Source organism: Entelurus aequoreus, linkage group LG20 (assembly GCF_033978785.1).
Source record: "Entelurus aequoreus isolate RoL-2023_Sb linkage group LG20, RoL_Eaeq_v1.1, whole genome shotgun sequence".
Taxonomy (NCBI): domain Eukaryota; kingdom Metazoa; phylum Chordata; class Actinopteri; order Syngnathiformes; family Syngnathidae; genus Entelurus; species Entelurus aequoreus.
Window position 1 is genome coordinate 116609 of NC_084750.1, and position 25892 is coordinate 142500.

Here is a 25892-nt window from a genome sequence, read left to right on the forward strand (position 1 = left end):
GTTCGGGGGAAGGATGGTCTCTGCAGTTTGTCTAGTTGTGGGTTCCTCGGAGAAGATCCGCGAAAGAGCGTCAGCCTTGCCATTGCGTGAACCGGGTCTGTAGGTGAGAGTGTAATTGAATCGGCCGAAGAACTGTGACCAGCGTGCTTGCCTGTCATTAAGTCTCTTTGCGGAACGGATGTGAATAAGGTTGCGGTGGTCGGTCAGGACCAGGAACGGATGTTTAGCCCCCTCCAGCCAGTGTCTCCATTCAACCAAAGCTTCGTGGACGGCCAACAGTTCTCCGTTCCCTGCATCATAGTTCCTCTCGGCTGGGGTTAGGCGTCTGGAAAAGAACGCACAAGGGTGCAACATATTATTCTCATTAGCTCTTTGGGACAATACTGCTCCAATCCCAGAATCAGATGCATCTACTTCCACCGTGAACGGCTTGTCAGGGTCAGGGTGTACCAGGATGGGAGCGGAACTGAAACTCCTCTTGAGGCTCAAGAATGCACTGTCTGCCTCCTTGTTCCAGACAAAAACTGTATTGGTAGAAGTTAGCGTGTGAAGGGGTGCGGCTACCTTGCTGAAGTCGAGTATGAAGCGACGGTAGAAACCCGCAAAGCCTAAGAATCTCCTAAGCTCAGTACGAGTAGTGGGTTGGGGCCAATCCACCACTGCCTTGACCTTCTTGGGGTCGGCTCGGATGTTACCCTTCTCGATGATGTGACCCAAGAAGTTAACTGATGACGAATGGAACTCGCATTTCTCTGCCTTGACGAAAAGACGATTCTCAAGGAGGCGCTGGAGAACAAGGCGGACGTGCTGTTGATGGTCCTGCAGGTTGTGAGAGAAAATCAGAATATCATCAAGATACACGACCACAAACTTCTCGAGCATGTCTCTCAGCACGTCGTTAACAAGAGTCTGGAAAACGGCTGAGGCGTTGGTCAGGCCGAAGGGCATGACTCAAAGTGACCCAAGTGTGTGTTAAAGGCCGTCTTCCATTTGTCCCCCTTCCTAATCCAGACAAGATGGTATGCATTACGGAGATCCAGCTTGGTGAAAACGGTAGCAGGGGCAAGGGGTTCGAAAGAAGAGCTCATGAGTGGTAGGGGATACCGGTTCTTGACCGTGATGAGGTTGAGTTTGCGGTAGTCGATGCACGGACGTAAGGACCCATCCTTCTTGCCGACAAAGAAGAATCCAGCGGCTACCAGTGATTTAGAGGGGGTGATGATACCAGATGCAAGTGATTCCGTGATGTAGTCCGACATGGCCTTTTTCTCGGGTATGGATAGGTTATAAAGGCGGCTAGAGGGGAGTACTGCTTCGGGTATGAGATCAATGGCACAGTCGTATGGTCTGTGCGGGGGTAGTGAAAGTGCCTGTTCCTTACTAAATACAGCAGCAAGGTCATGATAGACAGCGGGAACCCCAGATAGGTCAGATGGGGAAGACTTGAGCTTGGGGTTCTCCGAGACGGGGTCTGCTGCTTTGAGGCAGTTAGCATGACAAGCCGTGCTCCAGGCTAGGATCCTCCCTGAGATCCAGGAAATCTGGGGGTCGTGCTGGCGAAGCCAAGAACGGCCGAGGACAAGAGGGGCGACAGGGGCGTTGAGGATCAACAAGCTAATTTGCTCAGTGTGGTTGCCAGACAGGGTAAGAGTGACTAGTGCGGTACGGTGGGTGATGGGTCCCAGGGGATGCCCATCCAAGACCTGAGCTGGTAAGGACTTGTCCAGAGGCAGAAGCTCAATCCCGGCTTGACAGGCGAAATCACGGTCCATGAAACTCTCATCTGCTCCAGAGTCCAAATATGCTCCCACCTTCAGTCTTTTAGTCTTCCAGGACAATGTTGCGGGGAAAAGAATGCCAGGGTCACTATTGCTCTGGGGAAATATGGTGTGGCTCACAAGTACTCCCCTAACTAGTGAGCCTGATCTTTTGGTCGTGTGGGGCAGGTCTTAATCACGTGACCCGCACAACCACAGTAGAGGCAGAGGCGCTGCCGGAACCTCCTCTCCCGTTCCTCCGTGGCAAGTCGAGTCCTGCCCAACTGCATGGGTTCCACCCCGCTGGTAGGTGCAGGGAAAAAGCCAGACTGGTCCACCAAGAGAGCGCCCTCATCCCGAGCTTTGGCCGCGGTAGGGGAGTAGGAAGCGGTCCAATTTTCCCACGCCGGCCGTCTGGTCCTCTCACGGGCAGCAAGTCTTCGTTCCGCTGCTCGTTCTCTTAGTCTTTGGTCCATAAGCAGGGCCAGCTGGATGAGGTCATGGTAGGTGGCTGGTCGGTCACGCAACAATCCGTCTTTGATCTCGTCAGAGAGGCCCCGACGGTAGGCGCTCAACAAGGCCTTGTTATCCCACCCGCTGTCGGCGGCCAGGGTGCGGAACTCGAGAGTGTAGTCCGCTACGGAACGAGAACCTTGCTGGAGGGAGTGAAGACGTGAGGCGGCGTCTCCTCCCTCAGCGGGGTGGTCAAAAACTGCCCGGAACTCAGCACGAAAAGCAGCAAAGTTTGTGCTGAGACTAAGGTTGCGGTCAACAGCTGCCGTGGCCCACTGGAGAGCCCTTCCGGTCAACAGTGAAAAAATAAAAGCTATCTTGGCCCCGTCAGAAGTGTAGCGGGAGGGCTGATGACAAAACACCATGTCACACTGGACCAGGAAGCCATGGCAAAGCTCAAAATCCCCCTCAAAAGCTCTGGGACTAGAGATCTTCGGCTTGCAGGATGGGGGGGGCGGCATGGGGGCTGCAGCGGCAGGGGCGGCTTGCTCGGGTACTGGCCGAGCGGAGGAGCCTGGGGAAATCAATTCCAGTCGAGCTAAAATGTTAGCAAAAGCAGCATCGAGCTTGTTCTCCAGTACACAAAAGCGCTCTTGGTGCTGCTGGAGTGCCGTGTGCACACCTGTGATACTTGGTACAGGGGAGGCTCTGGAGGTGAGCGGGGTACGCGTCATGTCTTTGCCGTCTGGTTCTGACATGGCCAGAACGTACTGTGACGTGATATCGGGAGAAGAAGACGACAGAGATATGACGTCGTTTAGCTGTCAGCCTGTTTATTAATCACTTTTTTTCTGTCTTGCCACTGGTGAGGGCGGTCGCATCTCTCTCCGCTCCCTCCTTCCCTGCTTGCTCTCTTTGTTTTTTGTCTTGTCTGAACTATTTTGAAGCCTCTTTTCTTGAGCTGTCCTCAAATCTAAACATCAAAATGAATTTGATCAACTGGACTCTCGACGCAATTGACACAGTCTTTTCGACAAGGAAAAGAGGCTCGGGGGAGCCTGGCTGCCCTGATGGAACCATTGCTGCGGGGTACGTGAGAGATTCCTGGAATACTTGGAGAATCATGTGCCTCTCAGTCCTTTCCATCGAGGACGTGGAAGACATCTACCTATTTGGAGCTGTGATCGCAGGGCATTTGCTGATTGGGCTGGGCATTGCTCTGGTGTATCGTCAAATTCGGAAGACGATGGCAGCCACTCAAGGGGCCAACAGGCTGTTCAACGCAATGGAAGGATTGGGTCGTGCTGTGGGATCACAGACTGGAGCGATTGCTGATTTGAATCGCAAGGTAGATTCCATCTTGATGATGTTACAGAAAGAATAAATTGGAATTGTCAGAGCCAGCATATAGAGCAGGAATGTCATTGTTTTGACTGCTCGAAGAAAAAAACAACATCTTAATCTACGATTTGACTCCCTCGAATGGCCTTGAGGAACAGGCTGTTTGAAAACACTCCCCCGAGGACTCCTCAAAGATGGACGCTTTTGACCTTTCCCTTTTCTTCAAAAGCACCTGGGTCGGACTCTTGAACTCTTGAACTCTTGGGGCCGGCCTCGGCCCATAAAGACAATCCAACATCTCACCCAAGTTAATTGGGCATACATGCACGCACATACCCCTCCCCAAATCAACGCCTTCACCTCTGCTTTATTCCTCCGGGGTTGTGGGGGCTGAGCAGCGCTCAACAGCAGCTGCTGGCCTCCAAGGTCCTGTTGGATGACTTTGTTGCGAGTTGTTGTGATTAAATGTACCTTGTTTATGTGTGCCATGCTATGTGAGGTTTTTTTCCTCGGACTCAGTCTGGACCATTCCTGAGGGTCCAGCCTCAGACTGATATTTTTTTTTACTTCCCCCCTCCCCCAATGTCACCTTTTTCCCACCTTTTTGAGGAGCGCCTAAGTGAGGCTGATCCGTTGGCGGTCCCGTCTTGTCTCCCTGTAACGTATGTCTGCTCTTAGCGGGATTGTGCCGAAAATGTAATTTCAGTTCTTATGTGTCTTGTACATGTAAGAATGGACAATAAAGCTGATTGATTGATTGATTGATTGAACAGCTTGGTGTGTAAATGAGATGTGTAATTAAACCAAAGAGATGTGGTGTGACTAAATGTGAGACTTATCTGAGCGTGGTTGTCAGAGGGTGTTGAAGGTGCGTGTTGATCCAGGCGGAAGTCCAAATAAGGGCAAGGCAGGCTCGAGTGTCGGAGGACAGGCGGATAGTCAATGACAGGAGCGCGGCGTCGTGGTCGGGTGACAGGCGTGAGGTCGAAAATCCAGGAAGGCAAGGGGGTTCCACAGGGAGGTCCAAAGTGACAAGGCACACAGCTTGACCACGAGGAAGGATGACGGGGAGCTGGAGAAGACACAACACAGGAGACGATGAGCACGACGGGAAGGAAGCACAGGGAGAACAAATGCACATGTAGGAGAGCGAGAAACGTATGGGCTTACTGTACTGGATACGAGAAGCTACGTTCTGGCGTCGGATCTCAGGTTGCGCTGGTTTAAGAAGGCTGATCGCTCATCATGGACAGGTGCGTAGATTGCAGAGCGTTTGCAGCAGCGCGGAAGCGCGCTTGAAGCAGAGAGAGAGCGCCCGTGGGCGTGGCCTGCGGTGCGCTCGTCAGGGCACGCAACAGGAGGAGACGCAGCAGAAGTGTGACCCATAACAGTGAGGTTAAAAAAAACCGTGACACATTAGATATTCAATACATTTATTACACATACTGAAATGAGCTATAGAAATAGTTTCATGGAGAAACTGTTGTTTTTAGATGTACTGTGTATAGTAGGCTTTAATGTGTGTAATATGTCATATTTACAAATATGGATTTACGGCTTGTCTGTTAAGATACACAGTATAGAGCAGTTTTAATACAATCACCACCTTGAGTCAACCTGTTTCTGAGTAACTGATTTACTATGAGGCCCAGCTAGCTTTCAGTAGTTTCCAATATCTTAATTTGTGCAATATAAACACTTCAGATTAAAAGGTGCCATAATAAGAAATTATGAAAAAAAAAAACTTAAAGTCACTTATTTTTTTGTTTGGTCTATCGGAAAGAACTGCCATGAATAATTTGAAATATATTGACAGTTTGAAAAACAACAAGAAAATAATCAACACGTGAATAATTTCCCGACACAACCTCAGTCCCCCCTTTATTGCTGTTAATGTTGGTTTTATGTTGCTATTTTACAAAGAACAGCTCAGTTGAGAACTTGAGATTAGTATATTTGCAGCTCTGCACAATCCTACCTCTGTGATCCTGATGTGAGCAGTCTACTAGCAGGTGGGCAGAGAACAATGTAAGTCAATCTAAGTACAGTATAGTAATAATAGTGATGACAACAATGTGGAGACGAGTCACTTGGACACTTGCCAGATGATGATGCCAAGTATTACCAGTGCAATGGAGAAAACTAAAGCCAGGATGCACATCTTCTTTCGGGACTTTTGCTGTAACAGGAAAAGCAAAGACAAGTGTTGTTACCAAGACACACAAAATAAGTATGAGTGAACATTTGATTAATAAAATTAATCATTGATTGAGCCAATGTGTCTTTAATAAACTGTTCCCTGCAACTAGAAAAAGTTCTGCTATTCAATCTCAACGGTACACTGCAAAAGGTCAGTGTTCAAAAACAAGGGAAAAAAATACAAAAATGAGGGGTATTTTACTTGAACTGAGCAAAATTATCTGACAATATAACAAGAAAATTTGGCTTGTCAAGACTTTCCAAAACAAGTACAATTAGCTAACCTCAATGAACCCTAAAATACCTTAAAATAAGTATATTCTCACTAATAAGTGCACTTTTCTTGTTAGAAAAAACAAATATGGGAACTTTTTTCTCAATGTCGAAAAATATTCTTAAATTAAGTAAATGCTAGTGCCATTATCTTGACATAATGATATGCGCTCGACATTACATCTCTTGAAACCAGCAAACTTATACCAAAAACTAGTTTATTGTTCTTAATGGAAAGGCAACAAGGCAACCGCTTGTTACTCTCGGGGTCTACGAGCTGCTCAAGCAAATCATATTGTCTAAAGATGCATTTTTCCATCGATAACATGACATCATCGCGCCAAGTGCGTGCTCTTTCAGTCAATTAGTGCGCAAGGAATATATACACACACACACACACACACACACACACACACACGCACAGCCTGGCCCCCGTCCAATTTTTTTTATTGTAATTTTGAAGAATTTATCTGAATGTGCATGAACTATTTCTGTTCAAAATTGTTCGAAATGTCAACTGTTTAAATATTAACTGTCAGTTTACTGTACTGTGCCAACTGTACTACTATATGAGTATGCATTTTCTATTGTTTCATTGAAAATAAAACAGCAAAGTCCATTTGGCTGTCATCTGTTTTAATTATGAGACACAATTGTGTCAAAGTCATGATTTTATTTTTCATGCTTGAAATAAGAAATTATTACTTTAAGAAAAGTAGTTTTATACTTGAGTGTTGATGACAGCTTTGCAACAGTTGATATTCTAGTTTCAAGCATGTTTTACTCAATAGTAAGTCATAAAATCTCAGCAACAAGCTGTAATATCTTACTGAGATCATTTAGGACTAAAACACTTAAAACAAGTAAAACACTAACATAAAATCTGCTTAGTGAGAAGAATTATCTTATCAGACAGAAAATAAGCAAATATCACCTTTATTTGAGATATTTAATCTTACTTAGATTTCAGTTTTTGCAGTGTATGTATAACATTTTTATTAAATTTAGTTTTACCTATCTTGGTCAAGGTTTTTTTGTTTATTTATTTATACAGCACACATTTAAAACAGCCACTACTGCCTCAAAATGTTGTACACATTAAAAACAGGAAACTAAAAAAAATAGAATAAAAATCACAATAAGTATGGAACATGCTGTAAAAACACAGCTAAACGAACCATTCAATAAAATGGAAAACAATTAATTCAGCTCTAGAAATAGCATAAAGAATGTCCATAAAAATTTCAAAAAGGCGTCACTCTAAACATAAAAATATCTGGCTTAGCCTCATTTAAACACTAGCGCAAATAAGTGTGTTTATAAAGAAGATTATAAAGTGGAACATTTTTATGGAATCCTTCACAATCATTATGTAAGACAAGGCGGATGTATTTTTTTTAATGCCTCTAACTCAGGGGTGGGCAATTAATTTTCACCGGGGGCCGCATAAGCAACCCGAGCACTGCTGGAGGGCCACACGACAATATTTCAATTAAATTTTGCTCAATATTATTTTTGATATACCATAAGATAAATAATAATGATGATAATAATTAATAATAATAATAATAATAATAATTTCATTTAACCTAACTTAACTTTATACAAAAGCAGATTGCTTTTTAAGGTCACTTTATCCTGCATTATCCAACATTTTTCCCCATCAGATTTGGACAACCATCTGTTGTTAAAAATAGTTTTTAATCATATCTATTCTATATTGTTTTTTATATTGGTTTTATATGTAATTGTTTTTTTCTTTTTATTCAGTCATTGGTGGAGCTAAGGATAATATTTGAATATTGTTTGTAATATTGTTGTGCAGCACTTTGGAAACATTTTGTTGTTTAAATGTGCTATATAAATAAAGTGGATTGGATTGTCACACCTGCCAGCTTGTCCCAACACGCATTTACCTCTGTGAACAAGTCATTACCTGTGGTTGTCTCTTTAATTGACTGCATCAGAGCTCTCATCCAAAGTTAGCGAAAAACAGTCCTGTCTCCGGGCATTATCAGCGCAACAAAGTCCAATAAGCACTCCTTAATAAACTCTCCGTCAGAAAACGCCTTACTTTTTCTGGCGCTTTTGTGAGAAATGACGAAACTTGTCCTGACGGCTGCATCTCTGGGGGTGTGAAATATGGCACAAAGTCCTTGTTGGGTTTGCAGTTTTACCATCAACGCATCAGCCTCCCTTGCGCGCGCTTCATCAGACACATCCCGGTATTTTCCCTCGTGTTTCTTCGTGTAGTGGCGATTAAAATGATATTTAAACACAGCAAGCTGTGTACCACACATTAAGCACACGGCTTTACCATTAATTTATGTAAAGAAATACTTGGCAGTCCATGTCTTGTTGGAAACACGCCATTCCTCATCAACTTTTCTTTTTTTAGCGTCTCATCACTTGTCTCTATGCACCTTCCCTCACAGGTTCCCTCCGGACATACGGCATAAATAACACATTTCAAAATAAAAGCAGCACAGTTGTATTGCGCGCACGACATAGATGTTTTTTAAACTTTATTTTGTAATTTGTAATTGCGCCGTTCAATTCACTCACAATCGCACACGCGCATACGTCCACACGGAAGTAATACAAATAACGCTTTTCAAAACAAAAGCAGCACTGTTGTATTGCACACTCGACATAGATACTTTTTTAAATTTATTTTGTAATTTATGATTGGCCTCACGCGGGCCGGACAGGGATGCGCAAAGGGCCGGATGCGGCCCGCGGGCCGTACAATGCCCAGGTCTGCTCTAACTCGTAAATAAGTTTGTTTACAATTGAGCTTATGGGAGGTCCTCCATTCCGCCAAAACAGCCCTCTAAATAACCATCTAAAAACCACCAACAATAGTCCATTTACATTACGTGACTTGAATATTAACCAAGTATTAGTGACATTGTTATTATAAGCGCTAACGCAGACAAACTATTTATAGCTGCGCCGTGATCACATTGAGCTAACTAGCTTGTTGCAATGTGGACTATCATGCCTCTCACTTTGATAGTAGGAGGCAGAGGACATACTCGGACCAATTGGTACACTTTGACAGCCAATTTAGACCCGGGAATGGCGAGAAACATGAAAAGACGCTAGGTCTGCACTCCCCCCCCCCCCCCCATTTTCTTCGCAAGGATTATGAGTCATTTTTCATCTAAATGGGAATATATATGAACATACCATCAGTCTGCATCCTAATGACAGCAGACATTGTACAGTAAGTGATGTTTTATTATGCAGTGAGCTGTAATCGGTGATGTTGTCGAAGCTAGTATGTTTAAAATGATCAGAATATGTAAATTATAAATGTTATTATAAATGTGCCTGTTACTACACTACATATATACTTAAAGCATGCACTGTATATAAATTGTTGATGGAAATGTTTGGATGTTTTTAGAGCGCTTTATAGGCGGAATAGAGCGACTCCCATGTGCTCCATTGTAAGCGGACATTTGATCGCATGTATTTACTAGCTAGAATGCATAAAAAAAGAAAAACATGTGTTCTTGTCTTACATAAGGATTGTGAATGACAGACAAAATTCCAAACAAAATGCAGATCCCCTTTAAAGGTCTGATTATTTGCCATGTAAAAAAACATAAAACAACCATGTTTTCCACCTCTTATTTCTTTATCACAACAATCTATGGATTTTTGAAAATCTAAAACTGCTAAGACTTGTGATGGGGTCTGCGTGGTCATAAAATTAGGGCTGCAACTAACGATTAATTTGATAATCGATTAATCTGTCGATTATTACTTCAATTAATCGATTAATAATCGGATAAAAGAGACAAACTACATTTCTATCCTTTCCAGTATTTTATTGAAAAAAAAAACAGCATACTGGCACCATACTTATTTTGATTATTGTTTCTCAGCTGTTTGTACATGTTGCAGTTTATAAATAAAGGTTTATTTAAAAAAATATATGTATATAATAATACTTTTTTAAATGAATAATAATATTTGCCTCTGCACATGCGCATAGCATAGATCCAACGAATCGATGACTAAATTAATAGCCAACTATTTTTATAATCGATTTTAATCGATTAGTTGTTGCAGAATTTGTGTGCCAGTTCTTCTGTACAAATTCCCTTCTGCCCGCTGAGAGGGTCAAGATCAAGGTCATCAAACGCAAGTGGACGGAGCCCAGGTGGACTGGTCCCTTCAAGGTCGTGGAACGGACGTCCCACACCCTTCGACTGGCGGGTAAAGGGGACACCTGGTACCACCTCTCCCTCTGCACTACTGCTGAAGAACCTGACAGATTACCAGCGGATGTCATTGCTGACATCGCCACAACATCTGCCCCTCTTGACCCCCTCGCCACATCATCTGCCTCACAGCCCAGGAGACGAGAGAGATTTTCTACCTACATTACTCTTTTCAACTTCTATATTGTATATCCTTGTGTGAGACCAATCCAGTATGCTAAATGTTTCTTAGTTTTTCTTGCTTGTTTTCAGCATAACTATATGTGTCGTTACATTAAGTGAAAAGTTTGATGTTTATCCCGTTTTGTTACCTAAATTACTCTGATATTGATAGACGAAAGGCAGGATGTTACACCCGACTAGTATTCCCTGACGGACTGGTGGTTGGGCGTGTTCTACTGTCTTTGTGTCTCAGTTCATCCTTCCTGACGACAGTGACTGACAAGTGTCTAAGAACATACAGCGGACTTTAAATAGACTGGGTCAAAGGGGATAACAAGACTTATTTTTTGACCTGTGCAGTGTGATTAAGTACGGGGGACACAATAGCTATTACCGTGGTAATAACCTCTATATTTGTTACGACCCAACCCTGAACCATTGGTGTCAGATGCAGACAACATACTATGGTAAGTGGTGCCCATCGTCCCTTTTATGTTGTTTTGGGGGTTGACCTGACTGATACAGACTCTAAAGGAATTATTAAAATGAATGTCCTTGAGAGAGCGTTAACTACCTCTACACCCTCTGTAGCACCTAATGTACCACCCCACCTCGGTGGTGTTTCAAAGGCTCTCACATCTGTGCATGCTAATGACATCACCACCGAAGGCCTGGTAACTTTGACCTTAGGAGCGGGTGCAGACAACCTGTGGCTCAGGTGGATGCCAAAACCTGGGTGACTGTGTTGCTTCTTCCGCTGGACGTCCCTTTTCCCACACTTACCCCGCCCCTTTTAAGTTGACTGACATGTGTACCCTTCTGTTGACAATGCCACCCGACTTCTTCCCTTTGTGGCCCAAAAGCTGAATTACACGCGTTTTCAAATTACAAGACCCTTTTCGTCCCCCAACAAATTGGGTGACATTAACCGTTACTGGTGCACCACACTGATAGATGGCTCTAGGATAGGCCCTTGGGCACGAGCTGACTTATTCTGGTGTTGTGAGGAGCACAGATTGTACATTAGAATCCCGACGTCAGCCGTTGGGCTTTGTGCTATGGTTAGACTGGTGACCCCAGTCACCAAATTAACACCCCTTGGAACTCCTGTTTCAGCGGCCTCTCTAACTCCCCGCCGCCATTGAGACTAACCAACCTGACTCGTGACACAGTTGAGGGACTTGCTGAACAACCTCCCTCGAGACCATCCAGAACCGCACAGCCCCTTGTGCTAAGTGTCACTAAAGGGGGTCTAGAAAAGTGGTAATTTAAGACTTTAATGTGGGGCGTGCTTTATAAGTTTTGTACAAGTAATAAAGATCTTATCAGAAGATCTTAAAGGGGGACTTGTGGGAAGCAGATCAGAATCATATCCATATTTAAGTGTTACTTCTTTCTAAACTCCTATAGTCATATACAGAATAGCTAGTATTCTTCCTTCTTTTGAGTCTCATAGTAAGGTGTCGGCCTTCTAGATTGGAATGTGTCAGAGTAGAGATAACTCGGAGTAGTCTAAACAAAGGGAGTGGGGGCGAGGGACAGAGGGAAGATCACGGGACTTCCGGGGGTTTGAGGGGAGACCGAGCTAGACCGGGCGAGGGAACGAGGGTGTGCTAGATTGGTCTCACGTTTGTCCTCTAAGCTTGGAGAATAAACCACAAAATACCAACTACTGCCTGTTGATTGAATATAAACATCAGCTTATTGCCATAAAAAGAATCTGGGAGAGACTAGCAATTTGAATTCCCCATTGGAGGAATGCTGGTCAATGCAACAATACATATACATGTATATACATATGTATACATATATACATATACATTTGTATACATATATACATATACATGTGTATACACACATGTATATACATACATACATACATACACACACATATACATACATACACAAACACATATGTATGTGTGTAACACACACACACACACACAAACACACACACACACAAAACACACGCGTGTGGGTGTAATAATACATGTATATATACATACATATACACATACATATATATATACACACATATATACATATAAACATATATATATATATATATATATATATATATATATATATATATATATATATATATATATATATATATATATATATATATATATATATATATATATATATATATATATATATATATATATATATATATAATTGGTGCAGGAGGAGATCTTGCTTTTGTTAATGGCTGAGTCTGAGACCAGGAATCTTTGGCTCAAAAAGGACCACTGCTTTAGACAATGATTACATTTTTCTATTTTGTCCACACTCAAATTTAATTTGTTCATGAAAGCAGATGTGATATTTTTTTGTCACGAACATTTCAAAATTAATCCCACATATATTTACATTTACAAACACTCTGCAACTTAACTGAGTGGTGTGCAACAAAGACACATGTAGTGCAACACTTAGGATGCATGTTTTGCCACTGCTAACTGTGACTTTCAACAAGAATGTAGACTTAAATGACATTTATTCTTTGCCTGAATAGTCCACAAAATAATACCTCTAAATTGTTTTTAATGAATTGCTGGCAGTTGCCAAACGATTGGGAAACAATTGTTGGTGTTCAACAAGAAAAGAAACAAGCAAAAATTCACTAAGAGTGACCGACTCACTTGGTAATAGGCGGCTCTTTGAAGTTGGTCTGTTCCTCGTTCTACATGTACTTCAGCATTCTCCACATTTGCCTCGATGCTATCTGCAGAACCGCACAAACACAGCGTGCATATAGATACTACTTATATACAACATATTTTAATCATTTTTAATTCTAAAGTCAGCACGTAATACATTTATATACAATGGAACATCTACAGCAGTGATTCTCAAACTGTGGTATGCGACCGCCATCTAATGGTACGCCATGATTCACTTGATTAAAGTACTGTGTTTTATTATCCTATATTCAAACAGTGTTATTGTTCAAACTGTGTTTAATATTACAGTGGACAAAAATATTAGATTATATTGTGTTTTCCGAGGTGGTATTTGGTGAAACAAGTTTAAGAACCACTGCTCTATATTCAACCTTTTGATACATTTTGAATTGTGAAACAAAACAATATATATGGTAAGTTTCCTCTTCTCCCAACAAGTTGAGATAGTATGTAAAACAGGTGTATTGAGCACGTTCTGGTTTTGGGTACAGTAGCTGTCCCACCTTTAACAGACTGACTTGCAGGTACTTGGCTTTGTCATGATTAAGTTGAGAATCGTCACGAGGCCTTTTAGATTTACTATAGTCTGACATGTTTAGTAACTTTACCAGTGTCAGTAGCTCGACGAAGAGGGCGAAGCGTAACAGGCAACCTGGATGTGACACGCTCACTGACTTTTTAATTGGTCATGAAAACAATAACAATATTTCGGGGCTGTAAATCTAATTTTGAAATGAGCATATCCCAGGTAAACTACCGTTATTAGTTGTAAAGGTATTTGAAAATAACATGATTTATTAATGCCTTTTGACATATCAGGGCCATTTAATGATGACTTGACATGAAAATATTACATATGGCACCTTTAAGTATATTCTAAAATAGGCCTAATGATTCCCATGAATTTAATGTTATTAAAAATAACTCAGGAAATAATGCTGGTAGGCTGATGTTTGGACACCCTTGTGACAGAATATACATTAAATAATAGCTAATGTTAGCAGTGCCAAATTGCTATCAGTAGTTGATAATAAACAATGCTAAGGTGTCTACGTGGCAGGGCGTAATTTACATCCTTAAACCCGGAAGAGGGCCATATATAATTTTTACAGCACTTTGGAACGTTAATGCCCTCTAGATAGTCGTAAAAAGGTTGCAAAACAACTCAAGTATTCTGTCATGATGGACACTATATACACTTTGCTATGAATGTAGACATTTAGCAAACTAAATTCCCCAGACATTGTTTTTCTTTCAACACCTGCTTTTCGAAAATAGAAAAAAGAAAAGAAAATGAGAGCTGGGAGACGCAAGGTTTTCAGCACATACAAAGCCTTGACACAAGTCAATTGTGGACTCAACTGTACACAGTATAGTCTGGCTTCCATGAATAGGAAAAATCACATTGTTGTAGCCTGGTGTTTTGTTGTAGGACCGCCCCTGAACACAGGTGATTTTTACTGATGGCATTTTAAATGCATAGAGATACAGTGCCAAGAGGCCTATCGTTCTGCCATTCTTCCACTGCCATTCCTTAACCCCATGTTGCAGAACTCTAATGTTCGGGTGTAGTATTTACCAAGTGGTGTGCAACCAAGACACATCTAGTGCAGAGTAAAAAGTTGTGTAAGATTTGCACTTCATCTCATGAAAAATGGGAGCATAAACAAAGCGTTGAATTTATATTTGTGTTCAATATATGCAAACTACTACTGTATTTTCCGCACTATAAGGCGCACCTAAAAACCTCCAATTTCCTCAAAAGCTGACAGTGCGCCTTATAATCCGGTGCGCCTTATATATGGACCAATATTGAGCCACAACAGGTCTCGCAACTACGGTAACTACGCCGACTTCATTTTCCCCCTTCTACGGATGTTTACCGTATAAGAAGAAGCGCTTCTTCTTCTACGGGGGAAAATGAAGTCGGCGACTGCTTTACCGTAGAAGAAGAACTTCTTCTACGGGGGAAAATAAAGTCGGCGGCTGCTTACCGTAGTTGCGAGACCTAAACTTTATGTAGAAACCAAAAAAAGGGCTCCTATTAAGAGACACGCTTACGACGCAGAGTTTAAACTCAAGGCAATGAGTCATGCAGTAGAACACGGGAATAGAGCAGCAGCGAGAGAATTTAACATTAACGAATCAATGGTGCGGAAGTGGAGGAAGCAACATGATGACCTGCGCCAAGTAAAGAAGACTAAACAGAGTTTCCGAGGGAACAAAGCGAGATGGCTACAGTTGGAGGACAATCTCGAACAGTGGGTTGTTGAACAGAGAACAGCAAGTAGAAGTGTCAGTACAATCACTATTTGTTTTGTTGACATTCCCTTTAGCGCAGCTCTATCTAATGGATGCATAACGTAACCCCAGCCTCTACTGTAGCGTCTATTCTATGCGCCTTATAATGCGGTGCGCCATATATATGAACAAAGTTTTAAAATAGGTCATTCATTGAAGGTGTGCCTTATAATCTGGTGCGCCTTATAGTGCGGAAAATACGGTAGTTATAAGGGGGGGGGGATCCAATAAAATGTGCTAAAGTATTTTTTTATACTAAAAACAAATCTCATAATTTATCATTGTGTTGACTGATTTACTTTTATAATTAATTTACATTTTGTCTGGGTTTATTTACTATTTTAATGAACCTTTAGTAATAAATATATTATTTTCCTCACCAATCATCTCTCCTTGGTCATGGATCATAACCGCAAGGTCCTTAAAGATCTGATTGACATCCATGATGTCAGACTGTAACAAACGAAAACCAAGATTAATATGTGATCCCAAGGAGTGAAAATGAATGTTAATGGGGTGAGGGAGGAAGGGCAGACCTCTAACTGTCTGATGTTGGTTTCTCTCTCCTTGATGAGCTCCAAGTCTTCCTCTGTGATAGCTGCCGCCTCTTCCTCCGTCTGAATGGCCATCTGACCCCATCCCTCCTGACTGTTGGTCACATAACATAGAACTGTTGGAATGTGTATGAGTACACTGCACTTACATGGTATCCACAATTGAAGAAACATATGTTTCAGGGTTAGTTACGTCATTGAAAAAATATTGATGTCGGTCAATCCAAAGTGTTAACGCATCTTAAAGCTCAATATGTATAAGCAGGGGCGTAGCACCAAATTCTGGGCCCCATATTACAGCTTCCTGAAGACCCCCATCTCATTCTCCTCCATCCCCCTGTTCAGAGACTCCATCCCCCTGTTCAGAGACAAAGGAAACCTTCTGATTTTTTTATTTTTATTTGTCCTTTCCAGCCAGGTAAATCATATTGTTGATGTAAATGCCCATATTTTCTGCCCGGATAACCAATACAAAAATGTTTCAAAGCTGTGTGTCTATTTTATGAAGCTGGTTAACTTATGAGAGTAGTTTTCTGACATGGACTTGTTTCTTCAGCATTGTCCACATTTTCTCAATGGGGTTTAAGTCAGGACTTTGGGAAGGCCATTCTAAAACCTTAATTCTAGCCTGATTTAGCCATTCCTTTACCACTTTTGACATGTGTTTGGGGTCATTGTCCTGTTGGAACACCCAACTGCGCCCAAGACCCAACCTCCGGGCTGATGATTTTAGGTTGTCCTGAAGAATTTGGAGGTAATCCTTCTTTCTCATTGTCCAATTTACTCTCTGTAAAGCACCAGTTCCATTGGCAGCCAAACAGGCCCAGAGCATAATACTACCACCCCCATGCTTGACGGTAGGAAGGGTGTTCCTGGGATTAAAGGCCTCATCTTTTCTCCTCCAAACACATTGTTGGGTATTGTGGTCAAACACCTCAATAAATTCATACATATATACACATTCTTATGTACATATATCCACATTCATATGAAGATATATACACACACACACATATATATGTATAAACACATATATGCATATATACACACTAGGGCTGTGAATCTTTGGGTGTCCCACGATTCGATTCAAAATCGATTCTAGGGGTCACGATTCAATTCAAAATCGATTTTTTTTCAATTCAGCACGATTCTCGATTCAAAAACGATTTTTTTTTTTTTTTTTAAATGAAAATACACAACAATACCATAATAATGCAATACAATTTAATTTTGGAGTTCTGAACTTGTAATTTCTTGCAGTGTTTATTAAGTGGTAATATGTCACATTTGTCCCAATTAACTTTATACCCTGATAAACAGCCATATTCAATGACATTATTGATATAAAGAAGAGAGGAGTTAACATGTGACAGGTAAAAAAATTATGTCGTCACAATACATCGATAGCTTATTATACTGAGAGCCAATTTTTATACCATGAATATTATTTTCACTTCTTATTTTTGCAGCTAAGGGTTCAATAACCAAATTAAATAATAATCCAGATGCAGGACATCCCTGTTTTACTCCTCTTTTTAACAAAAAAGGTTCTGAAATATGATTATTGGTTTTGACTGATGCCATGGGCCTTCTATAAAGCATCTTAATCCATTGTATAAAATCATCTCCAAATCCAAATTTACGTAATGTGCAAAACATAATCGACCAGTTTATGCGGTCGAATGCCTTCTCCGCATCAACAGTACAAACTGCTGTGGGATAAGGGAGACTTCTAGCATAGTAAATAACATTAAACAATTTCCTTGTATTGTCTGAAGATTGTCGACCTTCCATGAAGCCAGTTTGGTCAGTATGAATTAATTTTCCTATTACATTTGATAATTGTGTGGCTAAGATTTTTGCCAAGATTCAAAAGGATTCTCTATTCATTCAATACATAGATTTCAGCAGGATTTACCCCAGTCTGCTGACATGCAAGCAGAGTAGTAGATTTTTGTAAAAAGCTTTTATAATTGTAAAGGACAATGTTTTATCAACTGATTGCAATAATGTACATTTGTTTTAACTATTAAATGAACCAAAAATATGACTTATTTTATCTTTGTGAAAATATTGGACACAGTGTGTTGTCAAGCTTATGAGATGTGATGCAAGTGTAAGCCACTCTCACACTATTGTTCTTTTTTTTTAATTTTAATAAATGTCTAATGATAATGTCAATGAGGGATCTTTAATCACTGCTATGTTGAAATTGTAACTAATATTGATACTGTTGTTGATAATATTCATTTTTGTTTCACTACTTTTGGTTTGTTCTGTGTCGTGTTTGTGTCTCCTCTCAATTGCTCTGTTTATTGCAGTTCTGAGTGTTGCTGGGTCGGGTTTGGTTTTGGAATTGGATTGCATTGTTAAGGTATTGCTGTGTATTTTTTTATTGGATTGATTAATTAAAAAAAATTTAAAATAAAAAAAAAAGAATAAAAAATAAAAAAAAATAAAAATCTATTTTTTAAAAATGAGAATCGATTCTGAATCGCACAACGTGAGAATCGCGATTCGAATTCGAATCGATTTTTTCCACATTCCTAATATACACATACAAATACATACTTATACACATATACATATATATGTACTAATAGTCAGCCACTGATTGTGCATGTTCTCCCACTTGAAATGATGACAGGTCTGTAATTTTCATCATAGGTACACTTCAATTGTGAGAGACACAATGTGAAAAAAATACTTTTTTAAAATAATTTATTTGCAAATCATGGTGGAAAAAAGGTATTTGGTCAGTAACTAATGTTTAATACAATATCTTGTAATATAACCTTTGTTGGAAATGACAGATGTCAAACGTTTTCTGTCAGTCTTCACAGGGTTTGTACGCACAGTAGCTGGTATTTATTCCATGCAGAACTCCTGTAGAGCAGTGATGTTTTGCAGCTGTTGTCATGCAACACAGACTTTCAACTCCCTACACAGGTTTTCTATTGGGTTGAGGTCTGGAGACTGGCTAAGTCACTCCAGGACCTTGAAATGCTTCTTACGGACCCACTCCTTTCTTGCCTGGCATCATTGTCATGCTGGAAGACCCAGCCACGTCTCATCTTAAATGCTCTCGTTGATAGAAGAAGGTTATTGCTTAAGATTTTAATGATACATGGCCCCAATATTATTTTCCTTAACACGGATCAGTCGTCCAGTCCTTTTAGCAGAAAAACAGCCCTGAAGCATGAGGTTTCCACCCCAAGGCTTCACAGTGGGTATGGTGTTATTGGGATGCAACTCAGCATTCTTCTTCCTTCAAACACGACAAGTGGGATTTTTACCAAAAAATCCTATTTTGGTTTTATCTGACCACATGACATTCTCCCAATCCTCCTCTGGATCATCCACATGGTCACAGGTAAATTTTAGAAGGGCCAGGACATGAGCTGTCTTAAGCTGGGGGACACGTCTGGCACTGCAGGATTTAATTTCCTGTCGGCGTAGCGTGTTACTGATGGTAACCTTTGTTACTTTCGTCCCAGCTCTCTGCAGGTCATTTACCAGAACCCCCCATGTAGTTCTGGGATTTTTGCTCACGGTTCTCATTATCAGTTTGACCCCCCGGGAATAGATCTTGCGCAAGCCCCACATTAAGGGAGATTATCAACGACCATGTGTGTCTTCCATTTTCTAATAATTGTTCCCATTATTGATTTATGCACACCAAGCTGCTTGTCTATTGTAGATTCACTCTTACCAGCCTTATGCAAGTCTACAACTGTGTTCCTGGTGCCCTTCGACAGCTCTTTGGTCGTGGCCATCGTGACGTTTAGAGTCAGGATGTTTGAGGGTGTGGTCAAGTGTCTATTATACAGATAACCACTTCAAATATGTGCCAAGTGGAAGGCAGAAGAGCTTCTTAAAGAAGAAGTTACAGGTTTGTGAGAGCCAGAAATCTTGCTTGTTTGTAGGTGACCAAATACGTATTTTCCACCATGATTGGAAAATAAATTATTTAAAAATTCTACAATTAGATTTTCGGGATTTTATTCACATTCTGTATCTCACAGATGAATTGTACCTATGATGAAAATTACAGACCTCTTACATACTGTCATCACTTGCACAATCGGTGGCTGACTAAATACTTTTTCCCCTACTGTATGTATGTACATATGTACTGTATGTGTGTATTTTTTCTGTAAATGTGTATGGAGATTAATTTGTGTCTTTATTATGACAGCTTTTTTGACACTGAATTTATGTAACTGAATTTTTTGCATATGAATTTTGTGAATTACATTTTTTGTCTATCAAATTATGCTGAGAATTTGATGGAAAAAATCAGTGTTTTAAAATTCAGTGTTATAAAAAATCAGTGTATAAAAGCTCAGTGTAAAAAAACCCAGTGTCGAAAAATTTGCCGCTTCAAAAAACGCAAGACTAACTTTTCGTAAATTAAGGCTGAAGCGATCCTGTCTCAGAACCAGTCAGTGAGATGTCACGTTTGAAGTCATGTGACACGGGTCTTGCAATATAGCATAAAAAAGGCATTTAACTGGGCTACCTTTTTTATGCTGTTTCGCAAGACCCGTGTCAAGGACTATAAACTTCACACCCCATTGACCTGTTCTGAGACAGGATCGATAGCTTCAGCCTCAATTTACCAGAAGTGAGTCTTGCTTTTTGAAACAGCAAATTTTTTTACATTTAATTTTTCAGCACAAATTTTTTTTACACTGAATTTTTATAAACTGACTTTTTACGCAATTACGGTAATTTTTTTAACTGATTTTTATACACTGAATTTTTTTTCAATTAAATTGTCAGCATAATTTGATGTAAAAACAAATTCAGTTCACAAAATTCAAATGCAAAAAATTAAGTTACATAAATTCAGTGTCAAAAAAAGTTTTCGTAATAAAGACACAAATTAACCTGCATAAATGTGGGCAACCTCGACTCAAAACAATGGCCCAGCTCTGATATAGGGTATGCAGAATTGGGATGTGCACCCGCTCTCATTATACAAATACATGTGATGTCACCATATACTATAAGCCATAGCACCAGCAATACACATTCAACTTTATACAGTTTAGAGTTGGAATATATACTTACTTATTTAACGACTGTGCACTGCGTTCGTGTATAATAGTGAATGATTTTGCATCGGCCCAAACTGTAATTGGTTACTGTGCTTCAGATTCCTGAAGAGATTACCCACTTAAGAAGCCTCCATGTTGGCAGCATGACAGTTTTTCAATCATTACACTATTTATTGTGCAACGCTGTTGACTTTATATTGTTCACCATATTACTGACTAAATTACTGTGTGGTCATTCGATGAACCATCCCTCAGATCTTGAAAGCTTAAATGTTCTACAAATTCTACAATTGTTGAAAGACTCCATTCACTTACTTATCAAAAGATACAAGCTTTTCATCTCGCGCAACGTCTTCAACCTGGAAGATAAGAAAAACTTCTCATTGGTGTGACATTTTAAATTCTAATATAGAAAGATTATTTAGAAAAAATTTAATTCTCCTTCCCAAAAATAATACATGCAAGACAGTCATTTTTACAATTACGGCTATGCATAAAGTAAGTTAAGCTGTCAAACAGCCAACACATAACGACAAGGTGCCTCAGCTAATCTACAGATATGCTGGTCCATTGCAGCTTGGTGAATTACTTATGAAAAGTGCACAGACTACTACATACCGATAGTCGAGATCCAGCTCTCGCTCTGGCTACTGATTCTTTCTCCTTCTCTGCTGCACGGCGCTGAACAACTTGGAAGTTGTTGAGCGCTGCAGAGAAATCGTTCATCAGACGTTCTCTCTGAATCTTCTGCTGCCTCTAGACACACAAAGTGATTAAGAAGATCACAGTTAAAATTTGACATGAAATCATGTACTATGAATCTTAGCACCACACAATGATTAATAATCTCAAACATGCTCAAGCTGTATGGTGACGCTGCACAGAGGTGCTGTAGAAATTGTTTATACAGCACCCACAGGTGCTACCAGCCATAACTTTAGTTACATATGGACACTCTGAGATCTAATTCAAGAGGTGTATGAAACATTCTGTGATTACAAAGATAATCAGTCTAAAAGCCATTGCCTGAGAAGTATTCATTTAACTTTTTTTTTATATTGCTGTTGAATTTCAAAGTGGTGTAGAACCATACAAGTGGGACCATGTATTGCAAAATTACAGACATCCCTGAATAACACTATGCAGTTCTACACCACTGTAATTATTCACCTGCAATAAACACTATCTGACAGAGTCAGTTAAAAGAAGTATTATTGTCTTTTGAAACATACATTTTGAAACAGCTGTAGTGTTGAATCGCATTAGATTGTGCAAGTGTACCTAACTCCGGCAGAAATTACTGCTGTAAGTAGGGCTCGGCGATATATCGATATACTCAATTTATCGCGGGTTTGTCTCTATGCGATATAGAAAATGACTATATCGTGATATTTGAGTATACGTTCTCACGCAGTTGCTTTTAGCTGAGGGGCATTACACTGCATGCATTTCCCACTCTTTCTTGTCCCTCCTTCTCACAGAGACTTAAAACAAGCGCACCTTCTTACATACGTCACGTGTGCAACGTCACACGCTCCCGCGGAGCAGAGAGGTAGCGACATGGTAACGTTAGCTGTAATGCTGACGGTGCGGTGCGGGCGGTAATACGAGAGAAAGAAGGTGCGAATCTGGTAACAAATGGAGGAAGAATTCATTCCCAAGAAAAACAGCACGGGGTCCATCGTCTGGCGGTGGTTTGGCTTCAAGCGGGAATATGTTGAACAATTATGCGGCAAAACTGTTGCTACAAAAAGTAGCATTACTGCTAATTTGTAACATCATTTGAAAAGTCACCCGCTAGAGAATGAAGAGTGCTTGAAACTCCGCATGTCAACATCTCCGTTCGGTGCCACACCCACAAAATGCCGAAGCAACTATTTCCACATCAACACCGTATGAAAAAAATAGTCAACAACAGAAGGAGATAACGTCCGCAGGAACCTACCACATAGTGAAGGACATACACTATTTGATTTCCTATTATGCAGCTCATTTTTATTTGACACTTATTGAAATATCTTGTGTGACATCATGCACAAAAGTGCACTGTATTTGTTTTAAACTATTGTAGTGGCGTTCTGTACAAAAAGTGCACTTTAATTTAGTGTTGTTTTGATAAGTCATCTTAGTGACATCATGCACAAAAGTGCACTCAGCTTGTTTTAAAATGTCTCTGACAATCTTGCACTTTCTGTTTTGAAATGACATGAATGTTTGTGCCACTGCTTAATAACTGTTTAATAAATACCGTTTTGGTAAACTGACTTAGTTGTGGTTTCCCTCTCTGCATGAAAGTTTAAAATGAGCATATATTAATGCAGTATGAAAAAGAATGTTTTAATGTAGACACATATAATCATCATACTGCTGTGATTATATGCATCAAGTGTTCATTCAAGGCTAAGGCAAAATATCGAGATATATATCGTGACATGGCCTAAAAATACCGAGATATTAATAAAAGGCCATATCGCCCAGCCCTAGCTGTAAGTTGATTATTTTAATAAGCCATGTAACTTGTTATGATCTCAGATTTTGGACAGGTGTGATACCATAGTGTGCACATCTTGATTTTGCTCGAATGTGGTCCAAAGAGTGTTTAGGTAGTTTGTGTGTTTGTTCAGACACATGAAAAATTAGGTAGAACGCTTGCCCTATTGCAGTGGTTCTTAACCTTGTTGGAGGTACCGAACCCCATCAGTTTCATAAGCGCATTCACAGAACCCTTCTTTAGTGAAAAATAAAATGTTGTTTTTTTTCAAATTCAAGACAAAGTTATATGTTTTTGGTAACACTTTAGTATGGGGAACATATTCTAAGTAACAAATACTTAATTTAGAGTTATTTGGTTAGGGCTAGGGTTAGAGAGTTAGGGCCAGGGTTATTTGGTTAGGGTTATAATAAGGCCATGCCGAATAAGGCAATAATAAGTACTTAATAATGACTAGTTATGTTACTTATTTGCATGTTAATAAGCAACTAATTAATGGTGAATATGTTCCCCATACTAAAGTGTTACCATGTTTTATTACTGGTGCACAAAATGAACCGTGCATGAACATCACCTTGTTCAAACAACAAAACCAACACAGTGCATAAACTCACAACAAATTACACACCTGCAAATCAGTGTGACTTCTGCTGTTGCCGTATCCGTAATACGCCGATAGGGAGAAGTTTTTATTTACACGATGAGTCGGGTGTGTCTTGACCTCCACCGAACCCCTGAGCCCGACTCACCGAACCCCTAGGGTTCGATCGAACCCAGGTTAAGAACCACTGCCCTTTTGGGAGTACGCTTCAAAGCTTTTATTATGCTACAGCTCATCACTGCCCCAGTCCCTCTGGTGGCGTCTTAATCCTGTTGTAGCTTTTTTGGCGGGTGGACGGGGCAGGGGAAGTGTTTTCCTGAAAGTGAGCAACCACAACTATTGTTGACTAGCTAGTTAGCTTCCTGTGTAGTAGTAGAAGTAGTGAAAAATGCTAACTGTCTTCTATATCCTTTATCAAGCTGGAACATCATCAGTTAATTTTAATGTACTGTTGCTTTAAGAATTTAAATGGAGTACTTAAAAAAGGCACTTTCGCAGTAAGGAAAACGGGAAAGGCGACATACCATTAACTAAAAACAACCGATAACGTGTCTGCGGTCTGCATTGCGTTGACGCGAGAATACATTTTTTGGAAAGTGCACGTCAAGCTCCAACAGATGGTTTGGAGTGGAAGAAGCAAGCCTGCACGGCTTACATAGCACGATGAAGCTGTACCATAATGAAACCTTAGGTCTATAAAGAACTGACTTTTCGACGAGTGGGTTGGGAAATCAAGAACCAGTGGAAAGGCTTATTCACTACAACACTTGTTTGAAGGCTGTAAAGACAACTTTGGACTACTATTAAGATTCCTTCTTTCTTGTTCAGGAGTAGTGATGTCTACTAACTTGTTCTGAGGGGGATGTTGGCAGAGGAATTGAGCCCAACTCCTTCAGGTGCTTGTTGGTTTCTTTTGCAAGTTGGTTGGTATAGTGTTGTATTTGCTGCCTGTGGAAACAGCAAGAGTTTAGAGTTACAGTGAAATTTGAGGTCACCCACTTTCTGTCATGACCCTATCGATGTATTGGAATGTTCTACAGTGGAACCTTTACAATTAAATAGTGTACCTTGGTTTTCGTCAGAAATTTGCCCCGGTTTATGTACCCAGCCTCGGTTATTGTACAGCTTAACATTTTGAAAATCAAGACTACATTTCCTGCCATTGGGTGCATTTCTACACTATATTTTACCTTTAGATTTATTGTCATCACCAACCTCTTTTGGCTCTTTTTGACACTTACATGTCCCATGTAATGTACCACAGAATGTATAGTTTTTTAAGTACATAATTTACTAACATTATTATCATTGAAAATGTAATGTCAAATTCTATAACATACATGCAAGGAACTCGGAAGGAGGGAGAGGCAGAGAGGGTGGGGGGAGGGAGAGAGAGAGAGAGAGAGAGAGAGAGAGAGAGAGAGAGAGAGAGAGAGAGAGAGAGAGAGAGAGAGAGAGAGAGAGATAGAACAATATAACATGACTTTAATTACATGCACATGTGTCATGGCTAACGCAAATAGATTGCTGTCCTGTGGAAAAGCGCACTGTACTTACAGCCGGTCCTGAAGTTCGCTGGTGTCCTGTCTGGTTCCCAACTGGTTCACAATGCTCTTGATCTGAGCAGCTGTCAAAGAAAAGCAAAAGTGACTTTGAATCTGTTAGAAATCGGCTAAGGTTAATTGCAAGAGTTATAATAATAACAATCAATTTTAATTTGTAGGCATTTTTCAAGAAAACCACCAAAATTTTATAATAGACAGATTAAAATAATT

At 40.4% G+C, this 25892-nt stretch overlaps 1 protein-coding gene across 5 annotated transcripts in view; it reads right to left on the reverse strand.

Annotated features, from left to right (window-relative positions):
- Positions 1-4977: 4977 nt before the first annotated feature.
- The window catches only part of LOC133635747 (syntaxin-12-like), a 44952-nt gene continuing 24037 nt past the window's right edge, over positions 4978-25892 (reverse strand). For all 5 annotated transcript variants that reach the window (XM_062028998.1, XM_062029001.1, XM_062029002.1 and 2 more), the window contains exons 3-10: positions 25675-25744; positions 24966-25065; positions 21644-21781; positions 21341-21384; positions 15945-16056; positions 15789-15861; positions 13066-13148; positions 4978-5730 (exon numbers count right to left, since the gene is read on the reverse strand). In XM_062028998.1, the coding sequence (XP_061884982.1) occupies positions 5638-5730; positions 13066-13148; positions 15789-15861; positions 15945-16056; positions 21341-21384; positions 21644-21781; positions 24966-25065; positions 25675-25744 (713 nt within the window). In that variant the 3' untranslated portion in view covers positions 4978-5637. The remainder of the gene's footprint in view (positions 5731-13065; positions 13149-15788; positions 15862-15944; positions 16057-21340; positions 21385-21643; positions 21782-24965; positions 25066-25674; positions 25745-25892) is intronic.